This window comes from Lutra lutra, chromosome 11, assembly GCF_902655055.1.
Source record: "Lutra lutra chromosome 11, mLutLut1.2, whole genome shotgun sequence".
NCBI lineage: Eukaryota > Metazoa > Chordata > Mammalia > Carnivora > Mustelidae > Lutra > Lutra lutra.
Window position 1 is genome coordinate 59341504 of NC_062288.1, and position 24010 is coordinate 59365513.

Consider the following 24010-nt stretch of genomic DNA (forward strand, 5'->3'; position numbering starts at 1 on the left):
AAACCTGAGGTGAGTAAGCCCAGCCTGGGATCAAGCTCATTGACCACCTCAAGCCCCAGGGCTTTCTCCCAGGCCTCTGTCCAGCCTGAAGAATGAAACCCCCAATTCCAGGTCCTGAGATACCCCATTCATGGGACCCCCACTTCCCCAAAGGACCGCCATGGCCAGTCATCTTGTCTTCCCAAACTTGGCTTCTAGTGGAGTTAAAACCCTAAGTTATCTCACCTCCTCAGAGGCCTGGTAACTTGCCCCTTTTGCGGGGTGGGACGGGGTGGGGGGGCAGACATTTGGCAGTAAAAGGCAAACAGGAAGAGGAATGTCACACCAGAACCCAGTACTCAAGTTTCCAGTCTTTATTTTCCTTGTGCCCTGTCGCCTGATACATGCTGCGACATACGTGGTGGGTGAGAATGGAGGACAGGCCAACAGTCCTGTTACAAACAGAGCCACCAGACACTTCTTAAAACAGGGAGGCAGAGGAGATTGAATGGGAGGGTGCCTGGCTTTCTCGGCTGAGGTCCCCAGACCCTGGAGGGCCAAACTACTTCAGAGCATCCTCCTAATGCTTTCCAAACATTGCAAGAAATTAAAAAGATCATTCTTTAACACCCTTCCCACCCCTCCAACACTCCAAGGAAATCAACTAATGGCAAAATTTAAAAAGTATTCAAACAAAATAGGTTACGGTTCTTTTATTTACAAGTCTTTTGAACACCATCCCTGTATGAAGCGTACATTCAAATATTATTTTTTTTTTAGCAGTGAGTGAGTTTAACCGTGGAACACTGTAAACAGAGCCTTTAAATATTCTCTTCATCATCTATTTCCCTCTCTACGTTGCATCTTTTAAAATTCGCTTTGGTTCCTGCAGGGAAATATATATAATATAATATAATATTTATTTTTTAAAATAATTTCAAACGCTCTTGAGCTCTTGGAAGGTTGCTGGAAGCTTCCAAGCTCAGTTCTGGGGCGCGAAGGGCAGAGTGCGGTGCCAGACTGGGTGTTTGGGGGATTCAAGCCCCTCGTAGCTGGGGACCGCTGGCCATGCCCACTGTTCTGTTGAGCAAATCCAAGCTTCAGTTAAGTGTGGCAGAGGCTTTCCCAGGCTGCCGCACTCCACAGGCATTTCCTGCAGAGATCTTGGGGCCAGAGGCCTGGGTGCAACCTCTTAGCTTTTTGATGTCTTCCACCTCGGGGAAGGTCTGCTCTGCGACCAGGCTTTAGGCCTGAGTGGCAGTCCAGGAAGAAGACCCTCAGTGGTAGGAAAAATTAGGTGGGCTCCAGGAGGCGACTTCTAGAAGCTCAGGCCTCGGACAGTGCGGTGAGTGGCTACGAGGGGTGGAGAGCTGCTAATGCCACCTGGAATCCATTTTTTCCCCCCTCCAGGATCAGCAGCCCTCTCCCACCTCATAGCCACCTCTTAGTCCAGCCATCTTTCACACTGGCTTTGGAAAGCAGCCCCACCCCAGATATCTAGGAATCCTCCCCCCTTCCTCCTGCTCCTGTCCCCAAGCTGAACGGGGTTTCAAGATTGAATAGCTTCTTGACGCAGGGGTCCTGGGGGTGGGCAGGCTCCATGTGGAGGGTCCTGGGCCCAGGTCGATCTCCAGGGCGCTTGGCAGGAGGCCCAGTCCTGATGGAGACCACACCCAATCCAAAGCTCCACAGTCTCCAAGAATGAACCACCAGGGGTCCCAAACCATTCATTCTAGTTGATGAACAACTCTCCAAATCCAATTTCTGTTAGGAATCTTAACCACAGATGCCCAAGAGAGTCCCGGGGCCACCTTCTTAGAGGCTGTCTCCATGCAGCCTCCCCTCTTTTGCACATCTCTCTTCTTCAAAAGTCACCACGTGCCTTGACCTTGTCAAGGGCAAAATCTGCATATAATCCTCCATGTATGAAGCCCCCCACCCAATTCCAGCTGTCTGGAGCCTTAGAGGAGCGGGTTGGCCGAGTAGTACTGTAAACGGTCTCTGTTAATTTTTTTTTCCTTCATTCTCCTGTTCTGAAACCAGATTTTGACTTGACGGTCGGTAAGGTTGAGCATACGGGACAGCTGCAGGCGCTTCTCTTTGTTGATGTAGACGCTGAAGAAGAACTCCCGCTCCAGCTCCCGGATCTGGTACTTGGTGTAGGGGCAGCGCTTTTTCCTGGTGCGTTGGCCACCTGTGGAGGGAGAAAGAAGTGGGGAGTGAGCCAGGTGTGGGGGCTGCAATCCATCCTGTAACCCCAAGTGGAGGAAAAGGGCTGGCCCCTGGGACTGGAGGCCCTGTCCTAGCCCCATCAAGTTCTCCTCAGTCCCCTGCCTTCAGGTTCCTATGCCAGCTGGGGACAGGCTGCAGGCGGAGACTCAGCCCCAGATAAAAGCCAGCTCCCTAGATAGGCCCCCAGGGAAGCTGCTCATGCTGCCCCCAGAGCAGAAAGGGGGGCTTCTTACAGCAACAGGCGGGTAGGTGCCCCAGAAGCGGCTTTCAAAGCTGCCCAGAGGGGGTCGCCGGCTGCCTCCAGCCCCGCCAGACTAAACAAACAGCCGCCAGCGGACATTTCACCTTCCAGCACCTGGGCGGCCGGCTCCCGAGGCAGTAAAGTCGACCCCAGCCCGAGTCTTTCCCGGCTGCGACAGGGACTCGGCCCTCCTCTAGCATCCTAGGCCGCTGCTGGGTCTTTGTCAGCCTGAGTCCTGGCCACCAGCTCCTGCCTCCTTGACCAGCCTCCTGGCTTCCGCGAGGTGAGGAGGTGGCAGCGGAAGCCCCCTACCATGGGCCTTCCCTGAGCACCACCGCCACACAACCATCCTGGTCCCGGGCAGGGCAGGGGTGCTGTTTTAGATACCGTGGAGGGAAGAGGGGTTTCCTAAAGCTGCGGGCAGACTCGACTTGCTCCCCTTTTCAATAAAACTTCACAGGACGGAGAGGAAAAAAAAAACCCGCTTTTGACAGATTGAATAACAACTGTGAGTAACATGCAGTGGGACAGAAGGCGGCACGTAATTGCCACCGCGCCAGAGGAAAATGGCTTCCTTTGGATAAAAAGGCCAACTTTGGCTTAATTTGTTTCTTTTAATATATTGCTCGAGCTAAGCGGGCTATTTTATCTGTTAAACACGCTCCTAGCGCCATCGTTAAACAGCGATGCCTTTGAATCCCGGCCGGGACTGGCGTCCCGGCGCAACACATGGCTTTTATAAAAATCTCCGGATTACCTCGCTATCAAAGGCTCCCGGAGCCCTTGCAGGGGGAATTTACAGGCGCCCACCTCCGGCTCCCCAGCCCGAGCTGGCCCCGAGCGGGGTCGAGCTGCTGGGCTTGGGACCCAGAAGGGAAAAAAAGGGAAAAAGGGAGTTGTGTGTGTAGGGTTCTTTTTTTTTTTTCCCCCTTTGGATTTCTTTCTTTCTTTTTTTTTTTTTTTCAGGCATGCCTTGGCCGGTGGGTATTTCACGGCCAATTTCAGCACTCGCCACGTGATCCCGCCTTTTATAACAAAGTTTTGTTGGGGGAAACCTAAAGGCCCTTCATAAACCTTATATGCTTATAAAACAGCATATAAAAATTTAACAGCGGTGCTGCGCTAGATTTCCAACTCCCCTTTCATAAAGCGCGGGGCGCTGCCTTTATACGTACTGGAGCCGCCGGCCTTGTCCTCAGTGTGGCCGGAAGACGACTCGGGGCTGCTGCTGCTCTCGGGGCGCCGCCGCCGCTCCTTCTCCTCCGCCGCCGCCGCCTCCCGGCAGCCGCCGCCGCCGTCCGAACTTGAAGTTGCCGGCGTGCCCGTGCCCGTGGCCGCTGCTGCCGCCGCCGCCGCCGCCGCCGCCGCCGCGGAGGTCGCTGCGGCCGCTGGGGGTCCCTTCTCGGCGCTCTTGTCCCCGGGGTAGTCGGAGGAGGCGAGGTTTTCCGGGGTGCCGTAGGCCGTCTCGAAAAACTGGTCGAAAGCCTGCGGCAGGACGCCGTTCCTGCCCACGGTGCTATAGAAATTGGACGAGACGGCGGGGGTGGGGTGGTGGTAGACGTTGGCGGAGCTCTTGGCCAGCACGTCGCCAGGCACGCCGGCCGCGCTGGGCGCCTGCAGGCAGTCTCTGTGCACCAGCTCCTCCGCGGAGTAGCAGTGAGCCAGATTGCCGCGGGGGTGCCATTTAGTGGCGGGCTCAATGGCGTACTCTCTGAAGGTCACTTCGCGCACGGGTTGGACCTGGGGCAGGTTGGAAGAGTAGGAGTATGTCATTGGGCGCGAAGACGGGGTCTGGGGCAGAAAAGAAGGGAGGCTGGAGAAATCTGGACCCGAGACGTAGTAAGTACAACTTGGCAAATACATGTTAGAGGAGCAGGGACCACGCTCATCAAAATCCATCATTGGGCTACCTTGGGCTCTCCGCAGTAGCCGAGCTTAACATGATTCTCCACTGCAGCTGCCTCTTTGAAGCGGATCCGTGAAGTAGAAATTTGGAGACGTAAGCTGACGTGGAAATCTATCCCCATCCTTAGCAGGGAGGTGCTGGTCATGTGACCCGATGTTGAAATTGACAAGCTGCGAGCTGGTCCGGGCCTTTTTTTTTTTTTTTTTTTTTTCCCCTTTCCTTCCCCCCCCCCCCCTCCCCGGCTTCCTTTCTTTGTAGCCACCTCAGGGGAAGCAACAGATCGTCACTCGGTGTTCTCACCGAAAGCACGTAATCGCCGGTGTAACTCATGTTGGCTGGGGGGCCTCCCGGCGCGCGGCAAGGCTGAGGTGCGCCCCATGCCGCTCGCTTGTGCTCAGCTGCACGGTGCTGGCCCTCAAGTGCTCCGAGGGCGGTGAGAGAGCTCAACTCCTGCCACCCATCACTCCCCGGGTGAGGGATGCCCCAGGCTGGGGGTGGCCGGGTGGGAGCTCGTGGCTGTGTGGCCCGTTCGCGGTGCTGGAATCTATTCTCCTGGAGGCTCGCTTTCGCACCTCCTTCGCTCTCCCCCTCCCACAAGCTTGCTCTGGGAACCACCTCTGTCTCCGACTCCGGCCGGACCCCTTCGGGGCCAGGGTTCGCAGCCGTGGATGTGCCTGCCTCGTGGCTTGCCCGATTTGCACGGTGACTTGATTACACGCTCGCATTCATGGTCACTTCCGAAGCGCTTTAGTGCCTTCCGTCCCTAAACCGCCAACAACCAGGGCGACTTCCCCCGCGGTTTGTCAGTCATCTGCAGGTCCCGGAAGGGCCTTCGTCTTACCCGGGATCCACCTCCACTTCATCCTCCCTGCCGACCTCCTCACTTCACCCCCTGCCCTTGAAGAAACCTCTTCCTCCTCGCTGCCTGCCGGGGGGTTCGGAGTTGCTCGGCGGAGCCAGAGGCGTGGGGGCTGCGCCACTGTGCACGGGTCCGCCCGCCTGCCTGGTCTTCTGGAGCTGAGGACTCGGGAAACCATGCAGTGGAGGCGAGCCTTGGGCTGCTTAGAGGCGCTGACATCCGAGGAGCCTTTTCCTGGGTATGCTGCACCTTCCGGGGGCCCACTAGGCTGCCAGCGGAGCTGCAGAGCTGAAGGAAGGTGGGAGCAGTGAGGAAGGAGGCTAGGGCCAGGGAGCTGTGGCTGAGAAAGGGGTAACACGCCTCCTCTCCTTCCTTGCAAAGCGTGAGAGCCAGTGATGTGCAAGCAGAAACTGAGAAGGCTCCGCGCCTTTTCTGCCTCTCATCCCACAGAAGGAACACAATGCTAAAGAAAAGAGCCATGCTTCCCAAACCCCCGGCACCGTGGGTGACAAGAACGCCCTGAAATGGCTAGGTTTGAGCCAAAGACAGAGACAGGGGTCATAACTGCTAGTAGGAGTCTAGCTTTCTTGGGAAAAGGAAAGAAAAAAACATTAAGATGGTGAAAAATGCTTGCCATCCTGCAGGATTGAATGATCGTCGTTTGGGAGAAGTGAAAGAAGAGGGCATAGAGCAGCCAGGCAGGACTGGGGACTGGGAGGGGCCCAGAAGCCTTCCCACACCTATCTTCTTGGAAGGAGCTGGACGTCACTGAAGGAAAGTCGAAAAATGAAAAAGGATAACCTTTTCCCTTTCCCCATCGAGGAAATAGCTGAAGGTATTTATATATCTTGGGGAGATTTAGAGTATAAACTCTAAGATCTTTGGTATTTAAGTGTCAACATCGATTTATTTATTTATTGCTGAGCTGACTGTAACTGACTCAATAACAAATCTAATCATGTATTGCACTGGAAAAGAACTATTCTCATTATGTATTTTTTCCAAATGATGGCCCACCGTTGCATGTGAATACCCGCTGTAAATATCAATAATATCAAGTAATTACTTTGCAGTGGAGTAAACCAATTTATTTGCATTAATGTTTATGTGGCTTCTACCCCCTTCCTTTACAAGGGTTGCTTATCACAAATCAAACTACTCGGGCACATTGGTTTCATGAACTCTTTATTCAGGATTTGCTGCAAGAACTTTCATACCCCTTGAATCCCCGAGAGTTGAACTTGAAATTATTTGTGCATCTTCAGCTGGACATATTTGTTCACTGTGGCTTGTACAGAGAGCAGCAGCGGTGTGAGTGAGAAGGTCTGGTGGGAAGGAAGGTTGCTGGGGAAGGGCAGCCTGAGACCTCCTAAAGCTGGGAATCACAGTTACGGGATTGCCCTGCAGCGAAAAAACTTCGATTTCCAGCAGTGACCAACAAGGCAAAATATTTATTTCTCCACAGCATCTCTTTCTTGGAGACAGAATATACAAGGGAGAAGGAGAGGTCTGTGAACAGTACTATCTGAGCTGTTCCCTGGCTTGATTTTGGCTTTCCCAAACTATCTCCCAGCAGCCCACCCAGTCCCCGCCACCCCGACCCTCGAACAAAAGGAATGCTTGAGGGGTTTCAGTGACTTTGCCATAACAAAGGCGCCACCATTTCGGGGCTTGCCCCGCCCCTGGGTGAAGGCAAACAAATTCTTGCACTTGTATTAGGGCTTTTAAGACTATAATTGAACCCGGGGGGGGGGGGGAGGGCGTCTAGGAGAACCGAAAACAGTTCTAGACAGACCTGGGGTTTTATAGCAGTTTTGGCAGTCAACTTCAGCTTGTGGCTGAGCAGACCGGCTGCGGTGGCCCGCCAGCGGGGGACGCCAGGCCGCCTCCCCCAGCGGCACGCAGCCCCTCTCCTAATTAGATCGTTCTCCCCCTTGGTCCCAGGAAGAGGGGTTCCTGGCAGAAAGGTCAGTATGGGGATATATGCTGTTCTGCATGATCAATGCCTCCCAGGTCCTTGAGAGCCAAGCGGAGAGGGTGCCAGCAGGTCTGGATCCCATGGGTGTCTGCAGGAGACAAAGGCAAATTTCCGAGGAAAGGCTATGGTGGAGGAAGGCTCTTTCAATGCGGTCGGCCGGGCAGTTCAGAAGGCTGTACCAAAACGGGGTGCCGGGGGACACACAGCCTGGTAAAGGGCATGTGGGGGTGCTGCAGTGAGGATACAAGAAGGGAAAGGCTTTTGATGCCAGGAGAAGAGAAAACGCCTGGAGCGTCGAATGCTTTTACATCCCCAGCAAAGACAGGAGGGGGGGCTCCGATCCCCAAGTCTTCGCACTGTTCCCAGCTTTGCCCGCTCCTGCCCCTCTTGCCTGGAACATCCTGGCAGAGTGAATGTTTGCATGGGGTAGGGAGCGGGTAGTTGAGGGGAGGGTCGCAGATCCGAGAATCAGACCAAATCTGGGGAAGCCGGGGACGTAGAGGTGCAGCTCCTCAGTTTTGACTTTGCTCTGAGCCTAACCGACTCTTCCGCTTTGCAGGAGACCCAACAGCCGGAGGGAGCCCACCCGGCTCAGGGGAAGACCTGACGGGTGCTAAGCCCACCCTGGAAAGCCAAGTCCGAGATGCATTTCTTGAGGAGATCGGGTGGGCAAGGCTATGACATTGGCCCTGGCGGCTGGTTGTCCGTGAACTGTTCTTTCTCAGGAGCTCCACAGCGCGGGGCCATCTCCAGAAAACAGTCTTCAGCATGTATTTCCTTTTATCCTCAACCCAGAACCCCACGGCAGCTAATGCAAAAGGCCAAAAATGTTTTGGAGGAAGAAAAACAAAGGCAGGAAGTGGCGGTGGCCTGACAGTGCGCGTGTGTCTGCGGAGAAGGGAGGGAGCCTTTTCAATCTCTTCTAGTTGTTTTTCCAAACTTCAAGGTCTAGGCAGCCCTCGCAGGGCCGGGCCCTTTCGCTCCCCAAGCAGCGTTTGGAGATGGCCACCCGGAGAGGAGAAAGCTCGCGCCCGCGCCAGCTTTGTCAAGCGGAAACGGCTAACGAGGCGATTTGCTCAGCAAAGCAGACCAAGCCTTTGCAAGGCTCCGTTTGATTTGGCCCTAAATCGGAGGAGGGGGGTTTGAAGGGTTCGGCAGTACCTCCTGGATTCTCCTTGCTGGGACTGAGTGCGCCCTGGTGGGGATGATTTCTGTGTCCTGCGCTCCACTCACCTTCCCAGCCAAGATACTGGAATAAATTGTGTCCAGGTGCCTCTGCCCAGCACTGCTGCCTCCACTTGTTTTTGTAGCTGAAGGGTGCCTGCTGGCAGAACCCAGGCTGGGTAGCTGTGGTGTGGTCAGTGCATACCAGGGCAACGTGAGCCTTTTTCACTGGGGGGTTGTCATGCTGGGGGCATTTCCAGCCCAGTCATTCAAGGGGCAGGAGCTGAAAGGACTGTCACTTGATAGGCAGCTTAACACCTGCTCACTCCAAGGGGGAACAGAGCAGTGGGCAGGGAGCAACTCCAGACTCTGGGGTTCCCAAACCCAAGTGGCACCGCTGCTGGGATGCCCTCTTTTCTCCTAGGTGCCAGCTTGGGTGCTGGGACTGGCCCATTGACCCCCAAATCTGAGAACCTGAGGCCCCCAATACCTGCCCTTGTAGCCCCTTGACTGCTCTGCTTGTAGTCAATAGTGTGAGTGCCAACCCCGGGCTGCCAGCTCACCGCATTCCCTCCTTAGCTGATCCTGTCTCCCAGCAGCTCCTGCTCACCTGTCTCCCCATCCTCCTCTTTCTAGCAGAGTCTCCCCTTCTGCAGCGTCCTGCCTTTTCTGATACCCCTCCTAGGCTGAGCAAGAACTGAGGTGCCACTGGAGGGCACCCAGTACTCAAGCACAGACAAAGAGGACTGTTAGGGTCCTGGCCCACCCACCCCATCCCACCCCTGCCCCCGGCCAGTTTAGACCTCCTCCAGGGATCTGAACTAGATTTCTTACCTCACTCTTCTGAATACTCCATTCCAAGGCTCTACCATGTCCTTTTTCTCTATCTCCAGTACTCCCTTCTTCTCTTCTTGGGACCTAGCTCCTGGACGGCAACCAGCCTCGGAGGGATCAGGCTCACTGGACAAACCAAAACTCATTTGGAAAGATCTACAGTCATTTATCTATGGATCACTTAGCCCCCCCCCCTTTTTTTTTGCCTTTTCTTGTTGGAGCCTCTAGCTACCTCGGTCCCTAAATGTCACACCTATTTCTAGAAAGCGCCGCAGAAGACTATTTCAACCCCAGTGACCATATTGCACACAGGTGCAAAAGGCAACTGGTGGCCCAGGGTAAAAACAGCCACTGAGTCTTTTGTAGGGATGGAGGCCAGGCTTCTGTTTGGGAGCTGTCTCCGTCCATGTGGGCGGTGTCTGGAGGTGTGTCTTCCTCCATGGTGGTTCTGGGTAATGGGCTGTTCGTGAAAGTCCAAGACATCTCCCAGTATTTGTTCTCAGGAAACGGTCTACTGGCAGATCATGGCCGATCTATTACATTTCCAGGCACTGTCCAGAGGTGGCACAGAGGCTACGATGAGATATGAGAAGACCCTCTCTTTAATACTAGATGGAGGCAGTGGTTAACTTATTGTCCCCTTGGCTTGGTGAGGCACCCTCCTGTCTACCAGCTCCTTTACCCTTCCCTATAGCACAGGAACAAGTAATGCCTTGAACTTGACCTTATGGTTGGTTCTCATCTGATTCACAGATTCAAGTCTCCAAGGCCCCTAAACATCTGAAGAAGTCCATGTCCTCCCCCTGACCACGGAAGAGTGGGGCATAGGGCTCAGTTGAGGGTTTCAGACACGCAAGCGATCTGGTTATATTTAATTTAGTAGGTCCCAAACTGATGGGAGAGAGTTACTTCCTTTGAGAAGAGCTATTTTTATTTCTAGTAGATTCATTATATATATATAAAAAAAAATCCTTCCCCTCCCTTATCAAATGGGAACAAATGGAGTAGGGGAAACTTTGAAGGACAAAGCCCTGATTCTCAGGGTCTGCTTTCCATTCTCCCTGAAACTTCGGTCCAAACGGGTTTCTGCAGCCAAGGGTATCTGTAATAAAGAGGACAAAAGAGGGCGGCCCAACCAGAAGGCAGCCCTGGCCCTCAGCTGTGCCTCACAGGAAGCCTCCATGCCCCAAGCTCCGGCTGTCTCCTCCCGCAGCTCCCCAGGCTCCTCTGTTTCTACCCCGAGGGAGGGCGGCAATCCCTGGCTCACATTCCAGACTTGAAGAGTGAGCCCATGCCCGGTGCAACCCTGCCCTAGGGGTCTCCCCTACATGCCTTTCCAGACAGTTCTGTGATGGTACCTATCCATGCACAATTCCTCCAGCTAGTGTCCCCTCAAGGCCCTGCTCCATCTGTGCAGTTGGGTTAAAGCCCAGCTTTTCTGTCTTCTGTGAAAAAAAGATGAAATCCTTTGCAGGGTTTGATTCACCTGGAACAATAAGCTCAGGGCAGATCCCGCATAAGCTATCTGTTTATCACTGGGCCTGATGTGAGACCTACTACAGGCAAGCTGTGGGCAGAGGGCAGGGGCTCCCACCTGGCCAGAACACAGCTAGTGGGTTTAGGGGGACTCTGGAGTCAGGGATTTTTACCTTTAGCAGAATGCACCTCACTTCTTGGCCCAGATTTTAGTCAGGAGAAGAAGAGCATCAAAGTGCACAAAGCATCAGCCTGCACTTGAAGGAGCGACCTGGATTCAAGGACCTTAAGAGAGGTTCCCAGCAGGGTCCTTGCACCGCTATCCTATTCCTGGCCCTGCTGGCCCACAAGCCCTGCGGGTCCGTGTTTCTGCCGGAGCCCAGAACTCGGATCCAGCCACATCCGCTCTCCTGAGCTTGCAGGCGCTGCCTCTCGCCCGGGTTAGGCCTCCACCGGCTCCGAAGTCTCCTGGACTCGCTCTTCCAGGACTCGACGGGGACATAGCCTGGGCCAACCCTGGCTTCGGGAACTCCTTTTCAGTCGGCCTGGGAGCGACGGAGTTGGAAGCCAGGAAAGGAACCCAGCCTCCAGTCCAAGAGCCCGGGCTGTCAGAACCTGCTTGCAGCCGGCCAAGTGTGGGTCCTGCGCCTTCCTGCGTCTGCCGCGGCCCTGACCGTGGAGGCGGCCATGGTGCCGGGGACTTGACCTTTGTGGCGCGAGGGGAGGGCCCTCTCTGAGCGGCCGGGAGGGGGGATTTTGCTGTCTCCAGCTTCTCCCACCCAATAGCAGCCCGAACAACCCACGCATGCTGCGCCGCTCACCCCCACTGCCCCCTCCACTTCGTGCAGTATCTGCAGACCTGCAGCCGAAACAAAGCCCCCAGCAGTGCGCTCACCACCTCTTTTTGCGAGCTCAGGTCCCCAACTCCCCTGGGTTAAAAGGCTCAGAGCTAAAGCCAAGCGGTCCGAGGCCCTCCCCAGCACCTCCTTCTCTCTTTTGACCCCAGCCGCCCTTAGCCCCTGTCAGGGTACTACTTTGGGTGCCAGCCGGGCCCCCGCCGGTGCCAGCTTCCCGGGAGCGGGGTCTTGGGGGCGGGTTGCTGGCAGCGCCGGACCTATGGCAGGGCCGAGCCGCAGAGGCGCTGGGCGCAGCGAGGCCCGAGGCTGCTTCCCGGCCCAGGCCCAGGCGGAGACTCGCGGCTGCCCGGAGCGCCCGGATTCGGGTCCACCGCGTGGTCCTGCGCGCCCAGCTCGCTCTCGGCTCCCTCGGATGTCACCCCACCCCTCGGCCCGGGGCTTAGGAAGCGGAAGTATTTGGTAGACAAAAACACGGCTTCTTTTCAGCCCGTCTCAGAACCCCTTTTAGAGAAAATGCTCCTGTCAAGTTTTATTTCCCGTGCAAACCACCTTCCACGCTGCCAAGAATTAAGACCGGGAGAGATTAAATACCCGATTATTCTCTCGGGGAGGGCGGGGCGGGGCGGAGAAGCGGGCACCCGCACAAAACACTCGTTTGAATCGGCTCGTTCTCATCAAATAACGCCTCGAGCGGCCCGCGAAGGCCCGCTCTCGGGCGACGGTGACGTCAGCCTGCAGCTGCGGGGCGACTCCCCGGCGCGGGTGCCCGGCCGGGCCCTCCCGGGTCCGCCTGGCGCGGGCCTGCGGGTCCGGCGCCTTGACCTCGGCCCGACGCTCCGCTGCGCGCCTCCTCGTACACACAAGCCTGCGGCGCAAGGCCGTCTCTGTTAGGGTTTGAGCCTCCATTTTGAGGAGAGGGTTCATTTAGAAGCCGGGAGGATTTTGAGCGTCGCCTCTGCCCCGGGGCGCGACTTGTGGCGGCGCCTCTCCCGCGGCTCCACCGCCCCGCACGCGGGCGAGCCCCGCGCGGCGCCCCGCCGCCCGCGAAGGCTCTAGCGTCCCGGAGAGGCGGCCGAAATGCGTTCTGCCGGCTGGGTCGGGCCTTCCGCGGCGCGACGGAGCCGGGGAGAAGGGACATCGACCGTGACAAGGCCTTAGCGGCTTCCGCGGAGGGGATTTTCCCGCGCCAGCGTCTTTTCTCTTCCCTTCAAAAATCAGATTAAAAAGAGCGAACACCTCGCAGGCATTCGGTGGCGCTGGGTGGACGTGCGACGGTTGCAGCAGCCCCTCAGAAAGTGGGTGTTTTCATAAAGAACGAGGCCGGCTGTTATTTACCCGGCGGCGTAGCAGCTGAAAACTTCATTATTGCCGGCGGGTCCTAAAACCTAGGCATAAATCTCCCCAGGCCGCTTGGAGAACGCTACATCACTGCTTATGAAAAATGGGATGTGGGCTACTCGCTGCACATTTCTCTGATTCTCCAGGTCTTGGGCTGCTGACACGCATTCGATCAACTTTAAAGGAATGCGCATAAATCAGGGAGCTCCTAGCGTCTCTCGAGTAGAGGTCCGCAAATCCGGAAGGGCTGCCTCTGAACCCACCGGGTCTGGGCTTTAGCAGTCCGGGACAGCGTTCGTCTCCGCTTCGAAACTCGGGAATTCGTAGAGAGGGAGCGAGACGCCGCATCTTCACAGAACCCTCCAGACACGCGCAGCAGGGTGTGATCTGCACGCACATTATAAGGTGAAATCTGTGTCATTAACTACCCGCACACATACGTATCACCCCAGCTGAATTTCACCGCCTCGTGAATTTTTAAGAAAACACTTCAATTAGGTTGAGTTTTTTTTTTAAAAAGAATACTTTTTCTTCTCCCTTCTTTAAAAATTATTGCTTCTCTCTCTCTTTTTTTTTTAAATAACAATTTAAACGGATGGCTTCAGTTCTGCATCAGGTATAAATAGTAGTTAAATGCAAAGTGACATTTTACAATCATCCACTTCAAATACTTTAATAAATTTGACAGAATTAAGAGCATATGGGAAAAGTGGGTGTTGTTTTTTTTTAAGTCCTACGTTTACAATTTTTCAAATGGTAGGCCATTACAGGATTAAAAATCTTTGTAAATTTAATAGATGAAAATGGTGTCTAGCTGTTTCCATATTTACAATGTGTTGTTCAGAAAAGGTTTCCCTTTTAGGAAAAAAAAAATTTTGAATCAGCTATTCCACAACACTATCCTGGTGTCCCATGTCATTATTCTTATGTAGAATTCTCCTGGATGTATTCTTTTCTAAAGGTTTAGGCTAATTGCTATTCGGGCATTAGGGAGCCACCATAATCCATGTTTGCTTCAGGTTATCGGGTATATCCATGGGAATTTTAAAGAAGAGGGGAGTTAGGTAAGACGGACATTATTAACAACCCTTTTAGAACAGGGAAAGACAAAAACACAAACCCTGACATATCTTCTGTCATTAGTTTCAAAAACCGAAGAGAGAGGAAAAAAAAGAAAACTACTACTTTACCCAGAGTTCCTGCGATGGATTGTGGAAGGGGTGGTATTCCGTCTGCAGAGCTGCTGTTGGCCTCCTTCCTAGGCCTGAGGCTCAGAATATTTCTTACATCTAAAGAAAAATATCCCCCGTCAACAAAAGAGTCCCCTTTGGAGCTGTTCCGCAAACACACAGTATGATCCAGTTTTCAGGGGGATTTTCCACCACTTTAAACATTTGGGCTCGATGGAAGCTCATTTAGAAAGGGAGTGAGTGCTGGGGCACACGATGTGGGGAGCTTGATCTGAAGAATTACTTTCTTTTGTTTCCACAAGTGGAGTGAAAATCCACTTTCAGGACAGCAAAACTGGATTGCACTTCACAATCCCATTCCATATGTACGTTTGCAAGACCATGCTGATTCTGAGACAGCTTTAGAGATTCTATAATTCTCCACCTATAAAGAAGCTCTAAGTCTTCAGGTTGGGGAGGTTTCCGTCAGCCAGGTTTCTAACCAACCAATATTTTTCCCCATAAAATGTTAAATACAGTTTTTTGACTCACAATTACTTTCCTCTGACATAAAGATAAAATTAACCTCATCTCAAAATGTCTGCATCCTAAGGCTCCTGGTTCCACTAACACACACATACATATATATCTCTATATATGTATATATAGAGATACATATATATAGACTATATATATAGATATATCTATATGTATCTATATAGACATATAGCATGAATTTAACAAAACACATCACCCTCTGTGTATATTAACTATGAAACATACATATGTATTATTCATGACTCTAAATGCAGCACCTGATGTGTTGTTGTTGGGGGCCAGTAAATAGTAGATACAGTATTTACTATAGTTTTGATGGTGATTGTTAATATTAAATGCATCTATTTCTTCCACAAATCAAACAGCAGCTTCACAAGCTCCGGTATAAGATTGCACACACCACCCAGGAGCAGCACCCAGCTCTGAGCTATCCGGGATAACTCTCCTGCATCCATATTACGGTCATGTTGTAGATATGAGATCTTTAAGCTCTCCATACTGACCTCTTAAGAAGTGAGTTTCTTTGAATTTCTGAAATGTAACTCTAGAACTCTAGAGTTAGTAAGGCATCTGAAACGTTTTATTTGCCGTATAGTATAGACTCCCCTATAGCTCTAATTAGGATGGTAGACCACCTTGGAGGGTGAGGGCCAGGAAAAAATGGTTATTTAAGAACACCTTTTAGACTGTAACAAAAATGTACAGCTTTAAAGCAGATCTGCAGAAATCTGATGCAGAGCAAGCATTGTGAAGACAAATCATACTTGGTCATTAAAGAAAAGGAGCACAACTTCATGGAAAGTACATTTTGTACCTCAACTCTAGAAATCACCTTAAATTAAAACATCTTGGGTCACCGGTAATTAGTGATACTATATCTGTACAGATTCTACAAATATATATACAAGCACACACGAGCACCGATATGCAAATGTATACATGTATACACATATATAATATATATTCACATATATACAGGCACATGTATAACTTACATATATTCAAATTTGTTCCATCTGGAGCCAAAGAAATGAGTACTAAATCTCTAAAACAAGGAGTCAAGGAGGTAAGACCTTTTGAGTCCCTTGAAGCTGAAGAATTACAAGGAAGCTTATCAACGCGAGGTGGCGCCCTTGATCTACTAATCCAGCCGAGGCCAATTCATGAGCTGTCAAAAGTCAAGGTCACAAATTGTCTTTTTTCGTCAAGGTCAAGGTTTAAGGCCTTTCCTAGTCCTGTCATTTCAACAAATATCAAAACCTGCCCTTTCAGACACATGCAGACCCAACACCAGATTTTAAAATACTACAGCCTGGGCATCACTGATACTCAACAACTGGTTTTCATTTTCCACAGTGAGCCTGGAAATTTCTACTCTCTCTTCCTCCTTTCTTCTTTCTCCTTTTCAGAAAGCTTAACACTTTAACTCTCCTGAAGCACTTATCCAAATTTTTAGGATTTTAGTTATGAGGGATTTCTCCTTTTGCTTAAAAAATTTGTAGTGGAAAAAAAAAAAAAAGGCTGAATAGTAACAGAAAAGAATGGTCCTTGGTTTGTATAGGACAAACCCCGCTCCTTTTCTTTCTGCGCAGTGCACGTTTAGTTTGGAAAATAATGAGTATTTCCTTCAGATTTTAATGGCAGTGACTATTTAATTACCATAATTAATACTTCTATATCACTATCTACAGGTTCTTTTTCATTATTATTTTTAGTAGAAATGTTTGAAAAGCAGGTGCACAAATACATTTTCACAGTGTGCTGAATGTCTTTATTTACAAGATAGCATTTTATAGTGAATGTGAACAAAATGAATGTGTTGGTTGAAATAACTGCTTGATTAAAAATGTGCTGTAAAGATGAATCCCTAAACTTCCTAATGTAGTCTTATAACACAATAAACAAGGAAAAAATACTAATCCCTTAATAGTTCAAAATATAGAATGTAAACATCTAAATGTTTCAGGGGAATGGATTTCCGTTCTGAGTTTTCTAAAAAATAAAAAAAGCAAAATTACTCTCCAGCAAAACGTTTAGTAAATATTTGGAAATACCAATTTAAGTGAAACATGAATTCTCTTCAAACCAAGGTTCACCATGTCGGGGCGGACCTCTCAGGAGATCTGATAACGTGAATTCTATGAAACATTTGAGGCTTTAAATATTTTTTTTTAAAGTTATTAAGTTCTTTGGAAAACAAATTCTGTCAAGCAGAAAATATAATCCAAATGCCACAAAATATGGCTGTTCTAAGTAATTTAAAATTATTGTCAGAAGGGCATTCCCAACCTGGGGTTTCCTTGTAGCCTCAAAGGCTCAGCTGGTTGTATTTACTACCAAGACAAATGATCCTCAGAAAAGCCTTCTCTCCCTTTTTTCATTGTAAATAGCCCAAGATCATTATTGCAGTACCTTCTTCTCTCTCCCCTTCTAAATCTATACATAAGATGTTTTGCAGAATATACAAGGATGGTAGGAATTTCACTAAGATTTACCTGAGCAGTCACTTAACATGCAAAGGGGATGGCAATGGCGACCCAAGGACAAACAGATGTTTACAACAGCCTCTTTCTTTTGTAACCAGCTTTTGGATTATTACCATATAACACAGTATCTTGAAATATTATGGTCACATAAATACTTACAAGATTTCAGTAAATGCGTAACTTATCTGAAATTGCATATTTGGGGGCTGACATTTGACTCTAGAGTTTGTCATTTAACGGTCTGGTGGGGTTGGTGGGAGAACTGGAAGTCTTTACCTTTTCTTAGAGCAAATTTTTAAAAGAGTTGTAGATTCCACCAAGGAGAAAGAGATCCCCCTTAGGAAAGCAAAATGCCAGTGTCTTTCTCTTTCTCTTTCCCATTCTTCAATTATTATTATTAAGAATTACGTTCATTATCTGGGCAAAGCAACCAGTTCTGAAGCATTTCTTCAAGTTGCCCTCCTGCTCCACTTTTAATCCATTAACTAGTGGTCTTCAGTTTGTTGATGACTTTTTTCTCTTTGACTCTCCGGTTCTGGAACCAGATTGTAACCTGCCGCTCAGAGAGATTTGTTGTGGCTGATATCCGCCTCCGTTTGTCCTTGGTAATGAATTTGTTTGTAGCATATTCCCGTTCCAGTTCTTTTAATTGCACCTTGGTGTAGGGGACGCGCTTCTTTCTCCCCCGCCTGTAGGAGCTGGCATCTGAGGGATGAGAGACCACGTCTAGAAGATAGGGAAGAAGGCAAGTTACACAGAGATCACACCCAGGCCAGGACACAGGCGACAGCTCAATCTGAGCCACCCCCCTGGCCGCGCTCAGCTGCCCTTTGCCATGCATTGCACAATGCAGCCTTCTACTACAACCTGGAGGGTCGGTGGGGAGGGTGGTTAGTTCTGCACTGAAATGAAATCGCCTAGGACTCCAATGACCACCCCAACCGAGCCATCCTGTCCGCACAGCGCTCTGGGTTCCCTTGATCGCCTGGCCCAGCGGCCCACACCTTAGCGCCAGGGGACAACACTTCTATGCCTGACTCCTCTCTGTACACCCCAAGCCCCAACACTTGATGCTTCTACAGTGAAGCCATTTCGAGAGAACGATTACGGGCAATTTGGGAAACAGTTTCCAGGTCAATTTTCCATCCTTAAGTCGATGTCAAGGGCTGGGGAGGGCAGGACGCAGAGAGAAAAGGGAGCCCGCCAGGGTCCCACAAGCTTCTTCCCGTCCCTCACCCAGGGAAAGCCAGGAGCCAGCCCAACTCAAGGGCAGGCCGGGCCGCGCCAGCCAGCCAGGGTCGGGCGCCCAGGGGTGCAGCACCCCCAGGACAGGCCAGGATAGGGGAGAGCAGAGGGGCAGGAGGGTGACTCGGGAGCGAGCGGCAGAGAAGCTGGAGCAGAGCCGGAGGACCGGGGTTGAGAAGGGGGCGCCATTTACCGGGCAGAGTGGACTTCCAGAGATGGGGAGGCTGCGCCTGCTCTTTGGGGCAGTACATTTGGCCGTTCCAGCCGTTGGGCAGCGCCCAGGGCTGGTAGCTTTCCATGGGAAGACCCAGGGGCTCGTGGCGCGACTCGCCGGGGCCCCCCAGGCCGGGCACCACCGGCATATCCAGGTAGCCAGGCACGGGCTGATGGTGGTGGTAAGGCCCGGGCGCGTAGCCTTGGTGGTAGAAGGCGAACTCCTTAGCGCGGGAGCTGAACTCATCCGCCGCGGGGCCGGCGGTATCCATGTACTTGTCAGCGAAGGCGGCCGCAGCGGCGGCGGCCGAGGCGGGCTGCGCGCACGACTTGATGGCGTTGGGGTGCGGGCCCATGCGGGCGCACGGGTAGTAGCCGCTGCCGAAATAGCCGTAGGGCAGCGCCGCGGGCCCCGACGAGCTCTGCGCCGCCGCCGAGCAGGGACTGCACTGCTTGGCGGCCTCGGCGCCCGCTGGGCCCGCGGGGCCCGGCCCTCCCGAGGACGACGCAGCCGCGGCGGCGGCGGCGGCGGCGGCAGCGGCAGCGGCGGCGGCCGACGGGGGCGCCTCCCCGGGCGCGCTGTTGTAGGCGGCCGCGGCGCCGGGCGCCAGGGGCGCCGGATGCGCCATCAGGTTGCGGCACTGGTTAGCTGCGGCCGCCGCGGCCGCTGCGGCCGCCGCTGCCACCGAGAAGTTGCCCCCCGCGGCCGCAGCCGCCGGGTGGGGGAAGCCCCCGCCCCCGGCCCCGGCCGCCGCCGCCGCCGCCGCCGCTGCCGCCGCCGCCGCCGCCCCTTCCATGTTCTTGTTGAGTTCGTCGGCCACCAAGCCACCGCCGTTGTCGTAGAGAAACATGACGGTGGGCTCGATCCAGCGGGGGTGGAGGAGCACGGAGGCTGTCATAGCCCGAGCCGCATGGAGAAGACCCCAGTGGCGCTGTTTTAAAAAGCCCCCAAGAAGTGAAGAGCGCGCGGCGCGGGGCCGGGGCCCGAGCGAGGGGGGCGGATCGCGCCCCGCGGGGTCGCGCCCGGCGGCCGCCCATTGGCCCGCCCCCATCCCGCTCCGCCCACGGCGTATGCAAAGCGGGCGGCTCCAACCCCGGTTCTGCTCTGTGCGCCCGCGGTCCCCGCCGCCGCCCGCGCGGTCCCCAGCGCCAGCGCCCGCCGCGCGGCCGCGAACCATTCACCCAGGGGAGAGGCGGGGGACGCGGGCGAGTGGGGGCGGAAGACGGCGGGTGGGGTAGGGAAAGAAGGGCGGCCTCCTCGCAGCTCCCCCTTCCCTTCCTCTGTCCCAGTGGGGCCCAGGGCAGAATTAGGCGGGGAGGGGACGGCGACGCGCTGTTGCGTGGAGATCTGAAGCAGTGGGAGTAGGTCAGGTAAATCGGCGGGCGGCTGGGAATGGGATAGTAGCGGAAATGGGGCGTAGTCCAGGCTGGATGTTTCTTGGGGCCTTTGAAGCTGTTTTCTTTCCAGGTATCCGCGAGTCTTTCTGCAGTGGGACCGTAGCGTGGACACTAGCGCTTTTGGCTTCGAGAGCGTCAAGATTTGACTCCCTCCAGGGGATCGTGGCGGGGCATTCGCGGATGCGCCTGGCTCATGGGTCCCAGGACGTTCCCCTGGAAAGCTTGGACTGTGTTTAGGAGCGCTCTCCGCTTTCCTGTCTACAGTGCTGGCGGGCAATTTCATACACTTGCGCTTAGGCCCGTAGGGTGTCAGAACGACCCCCTCACACCCACACTGACATACGCACTCATATTCAAGTGTACTCTGATCAGACGCTCACACTTAGGTATAGAGACTGTGTCACACTCTGCCCTGATAACAGCTCTTCCTTCTCCAGAGACTTGGGAGCAATCTGCGCGCAGTATTCTCTGGTTCTCCGCATCTCCAGCCAGGCTGTCCTGTCCTGGAAGTTTAAAAGGAACAGCCCCGGGTGCTGATTAGGACTCCCTTTCTAGGGCCTAATGGCTTCATAGATCTTGGGCTGGAGCCCGTTCTTCAGGCACCTGGACACTCCCTATTTCACTTCATTTTGGAACAGGAGAAGAGGGCTTGATGGAGCTATTTCATGCCTTCCACCCAAGGAGAACTGGGGAGAGCATTGTCTCCAGCCTGCAGAAGCTGGAGTCCTCCCTCTGTCCAAGAACCAGCCAGAGAAGTCTTTCCTCTGTATCTGGAAAATGCAGACCCTTTCGTGAGAACACGGTGGGGTGTTGGTGGTGGAAGAGCCAAGCAGCCATCATTTCTTGGTGGGTGATTATGAGGGTCCTGTTGCTTTGTGGTTACATACTTCCATTACTGATTGTGGAGGCTGTGAGCTGATCAAACGTCCAGAAGGGGAACAAACGTTCAAAGTGAAAGTGGGTGTATTCTACAGGAATGTCAGGTTTGGGGAGAGCGCTGGACTCCCTTTCATCCCAGAGCATTGGGATGGGCATCAGAAGTGTGGACTTGCCATCCCCTTCTAGCTTGCAGACTCAGCCAGAAGTTCAGAGTGTTGCAAATGTCCCCAGCCCCAATTCCTTGCCCTGATCTGCTCCCTAAGGCTCCTGGTTTTCCTGCAGAGCCCAGACCAATGAGGCTGGGCTCCAGCTTTTATCTGCCTTAATCCTTGGGTTTGCGGGGACCAATGTTTAAGTGCTGCCCAACAATAAAGCCTTCTATGACACCTCCCTCCCATCATACATGTACGCAGTGTACCTTTTCCGTCCTGCCTTTTTAGTAGCTCCGGGTAAATATTGATCTGCCTCCAGTTTACCTCCTCCCTGAATGGCCATTTGCAGACTAAGGAACTAGCCTCTGTAGGGACTTGATTTTTGTGTTACTTTCCGGCCCTGTTCTCCCCCCTTCCTTCCTCCAAGTGGCATTGTAAAACTCACAGTGACAAAGAGACAGGATAGGGTTCGAGGCCCCAGTTCCTGAGGACTTGAGGGCTGTTTTACATACGGGTCAGACACGGCTAGAGGCCAAGGTCAAGTTGAAAGTTGCAGTCTAGCCTGTGTGAGAACTGCCTTGCAAGCGGGGAGATTCAGGGAGCTGCCGCAAGGCCCACTGCTCACCTTCCTTCTCTCACTCTTGATTCTTTTTTCTTTGGAATTACTCTTTCTTTCTCTGTTTGGTTACCCAGTCCCCCCCCCTTGCTTTTGTGAAGATTTTGGGGCGGTGTTTACAGACTCTTCTTCTCTGCCTCCACCCTGCTCTCTTGGCCCGGGCTTCGAGCCTCTTCTGTTTTCCAGCCAGACCCAGAAAAACGAAAACACAGCGCAGGGAGCCCCCACCAGCCGGCGCCCGTGCCAGCTCACCTCTGGCCATGGCGCAGCTGCTGGTGCACACAGCGGCCAAGGCCAGCTCCACATTCCTCCCTCCCTCTCCCCACTTCACCGGAGACCAAGCCCTGGATGCAGAGGAAGGGCCCCAGCTCCACGGACTGCCAAAGTCGACTGGGTCCCTCCTCACCAAAAATGATCTTGTCTGCTAAGAAGCAAGAAGCAGGTTTGTCTGGGAGGGACTGGCGCTGCGGGAAGTTTTTGGTTTGCATCTCAAATTAGGTTTTGCTCCTGAAACTTGTCGGCTCCTGAATTACTTATTGAGCTTTGTGGTAGATCTTTAGCGATCAAGTAATTTGGATATTTTCTTAGTTCCCCATATCTTTCTATCAACTTATAAACACTTTTAAGTCATGGTTACTTAGAGGGAGGCAGCCTGCTTGTTCCCTTTTTTGTCTTCGATCTCGAGATATATATATATATATATATATATATATATATATATATATATGCAATGATTTTTTTTTTTTAAACCAAGCAAGTCAATGGCGTCCTGGTGTGCTTTCATTGTTTTTAAATCTGCAGGTCCTGTTAGATGTCGGGTTGTAGCCACCGACCAGTGGGGATAGTTTCTAGAATTTGAATGAGTTCTGTGAATAATTTAGTCTTAGTTTCTAGAATTTCTACTCACTTTGAAGCAAGAAAATCTCTCTCCCTTCGTGTCCTTTGGCCAGGGAAATATGAGATTCATTAGTGGCTCCTACTACTATTTCTTTACCTCTTAGCTCTTCCAGATAGCCACCAAACTGGTTTTCTGTGGGAAAAGAAATGTTGGAGGGCAGGGAAGAAGTGTGTGGTGAAGGAGTGTGCCTTGGAAGCAAGCACAGATTCTCCTAATGTTCTTCCTCTTTTCCTAAAGGCGAGATCAAGACTCACTTGCCTGCGGAGCTCGTTGGGTCTCACCCTCTGAAGCCATCTCTCTGCTTTTTTTGTCTGTCAGGCTCATGGATTCCGTCCGATAGCCCTACAGGGAGGCACCATCAACCTGAATCCTGGAGATGGCAGTTTTATCCTCAGAGTCTTTGCGGGCTAGGCTGAGGACGTCAGGGTACCCACTGGGATCTGCATCTGCAGGCGCAGTGGCCATTGAGCAACAGGGCAGCAGGAGTAGAGTTAGGCTCTGTCTGGGGCTCCCTGATTTCTTCCAGAGGAGCCCTGAGTGGGCAGCATGGGCAAGATCAGAGGACGGCATCTTAGTGGTTTAGCCTTTGTTCCAGGAGCTGCCAGACCCCTTCCCTTGCCAGGTCCTTAGCAGGCATGGCTTCTAACCTCCTAGTGCAGGCCAGGGTGCCCTGCAGGGTTTTGGCTGCCCTGGAACCTCCTGCTGAAGAAAGAGACCTTGGCTGTGTTTTTTTGGGCGGTGGGAGGTGGGGGTATTCGCTGCCAGCTTGGGTCACAGAGCCCTGGGCTTTCAGGGTTGGACGAGAAAAGGACAAAAGGAAACCAGGTTTTAATCGAGTTTGATTTTCACTAGCAAATGAAATTTACCTGCTCTCACTTTAACTTGGAGGAGGCTGTCAGCACTAGTCCCTGGCACTGTTTCTCTGCATCCATCCAGCATTAGGATAAACATTCCTCCCCTGGTTTTAAAGACACTTTGTATTTCAGGATATTCATGTGTTTCTAATGTATCCAAGCAGCTTTACGAGCTGCATTTGCAGAACATCTTAACCCTCTCTCTCCCACCGCAGGAGGGGTGGGGGGCATGGAGATAATGGCAAAGGAAGAAAGATCCAAAGTGGGGAGTGGAAATGACTGAGGAGCTGAGGCTGGCTAAGAGAGAAAGAGAACAAGAGAGAAAGAAAAACACCCAAACCAAATCGTATCTCAGAATCTGTGGTTGACCAGACGGCTTAGAAAAGATACAAGTGGGGCTGTTCTGTTCGTGGTGGGCTTTGGGGCTTGCCCAACAGGGCAGAAGCTTAAGGAGGAAGGGTACGTTCTGAAGAAACTTAGCTGGCCAGTAGGCAGACAAATGGTGCCTCCAGAGTCACTTGCTCAAGCTCTCACTCCATATTTTTGTGCATTTGAAGCATTAATGAGGCAGCAAAAGACCCAAGGCTGTAGGGATAGTTTTGGATTGTGGGAAGTAACCTGGTACTGGTGATGACCAATGCTGACACGGAGAAAATTGGAGAAAGTGCAAGGTCCAGA

At 52.5% G+C, this 24010-nt stretch overlaps 2 protein-coding genes and 1 long non-coding RNA gene across 3 annotated transcripts; 1 reads left to right on the forward strand and 2 right to left on the reverse strand.

Annotated features, from left to right (window-relative positions):
- Positions 1-677: 677 nt before the first annotated feature.
- HOXA11 (homeobox A11) lies at positions 678-4354 on the reverse strand. Its single transcript, XM_047694556.1, has 2 exons — positions 3628-4354; positions 678-2173 (listed from the first exon to the last, which is right to left on the reverse strand). Exons 1-2 carry the CDS (start codon positions 4352-4354, stop codon positions 1941-1943), a joined length of 960 nt encoding a protein of 319 aa, XP_047550512.1. The 3' UTR covers positions 678-1940.
- Positions 4157-8477, forward strand: LOC125080634 (uncharacterized). Its single transcript, XR_007121439.1, has 4 exons — positions 4157-4291; positions 4410-4829; positions 5166-6052; positions 7755-8477. It is a non-coding gene; the product is annotated as an uncharacterized LOC125080634 (long non-coding RNA).
- Positions 8478-15270: 6793 nt separating this feature from the next.
- On the reverse strand, positions 15271-19530 carry HOXA13 (homeobox A13). Its single transcript, XM_047694555.1, has 2 exons — positions 18516-19530; positions 15271-17803 (listed from the first exon to the last, which is right to left on the reverse strand). The coding sequence occupies exons 1-2, from the start codon at positions 19432-19434 to the stop codon at positions 17559-17561; spliced, it is 1164 nt and encodes a 387-aa protein (XP_047550511.1). The 5' UTR covers positions 19435-19530; the 3' UTR covers positions 15271-17558.
- Positions 19531-24010: the final 4480 nt, after the last annotated feature.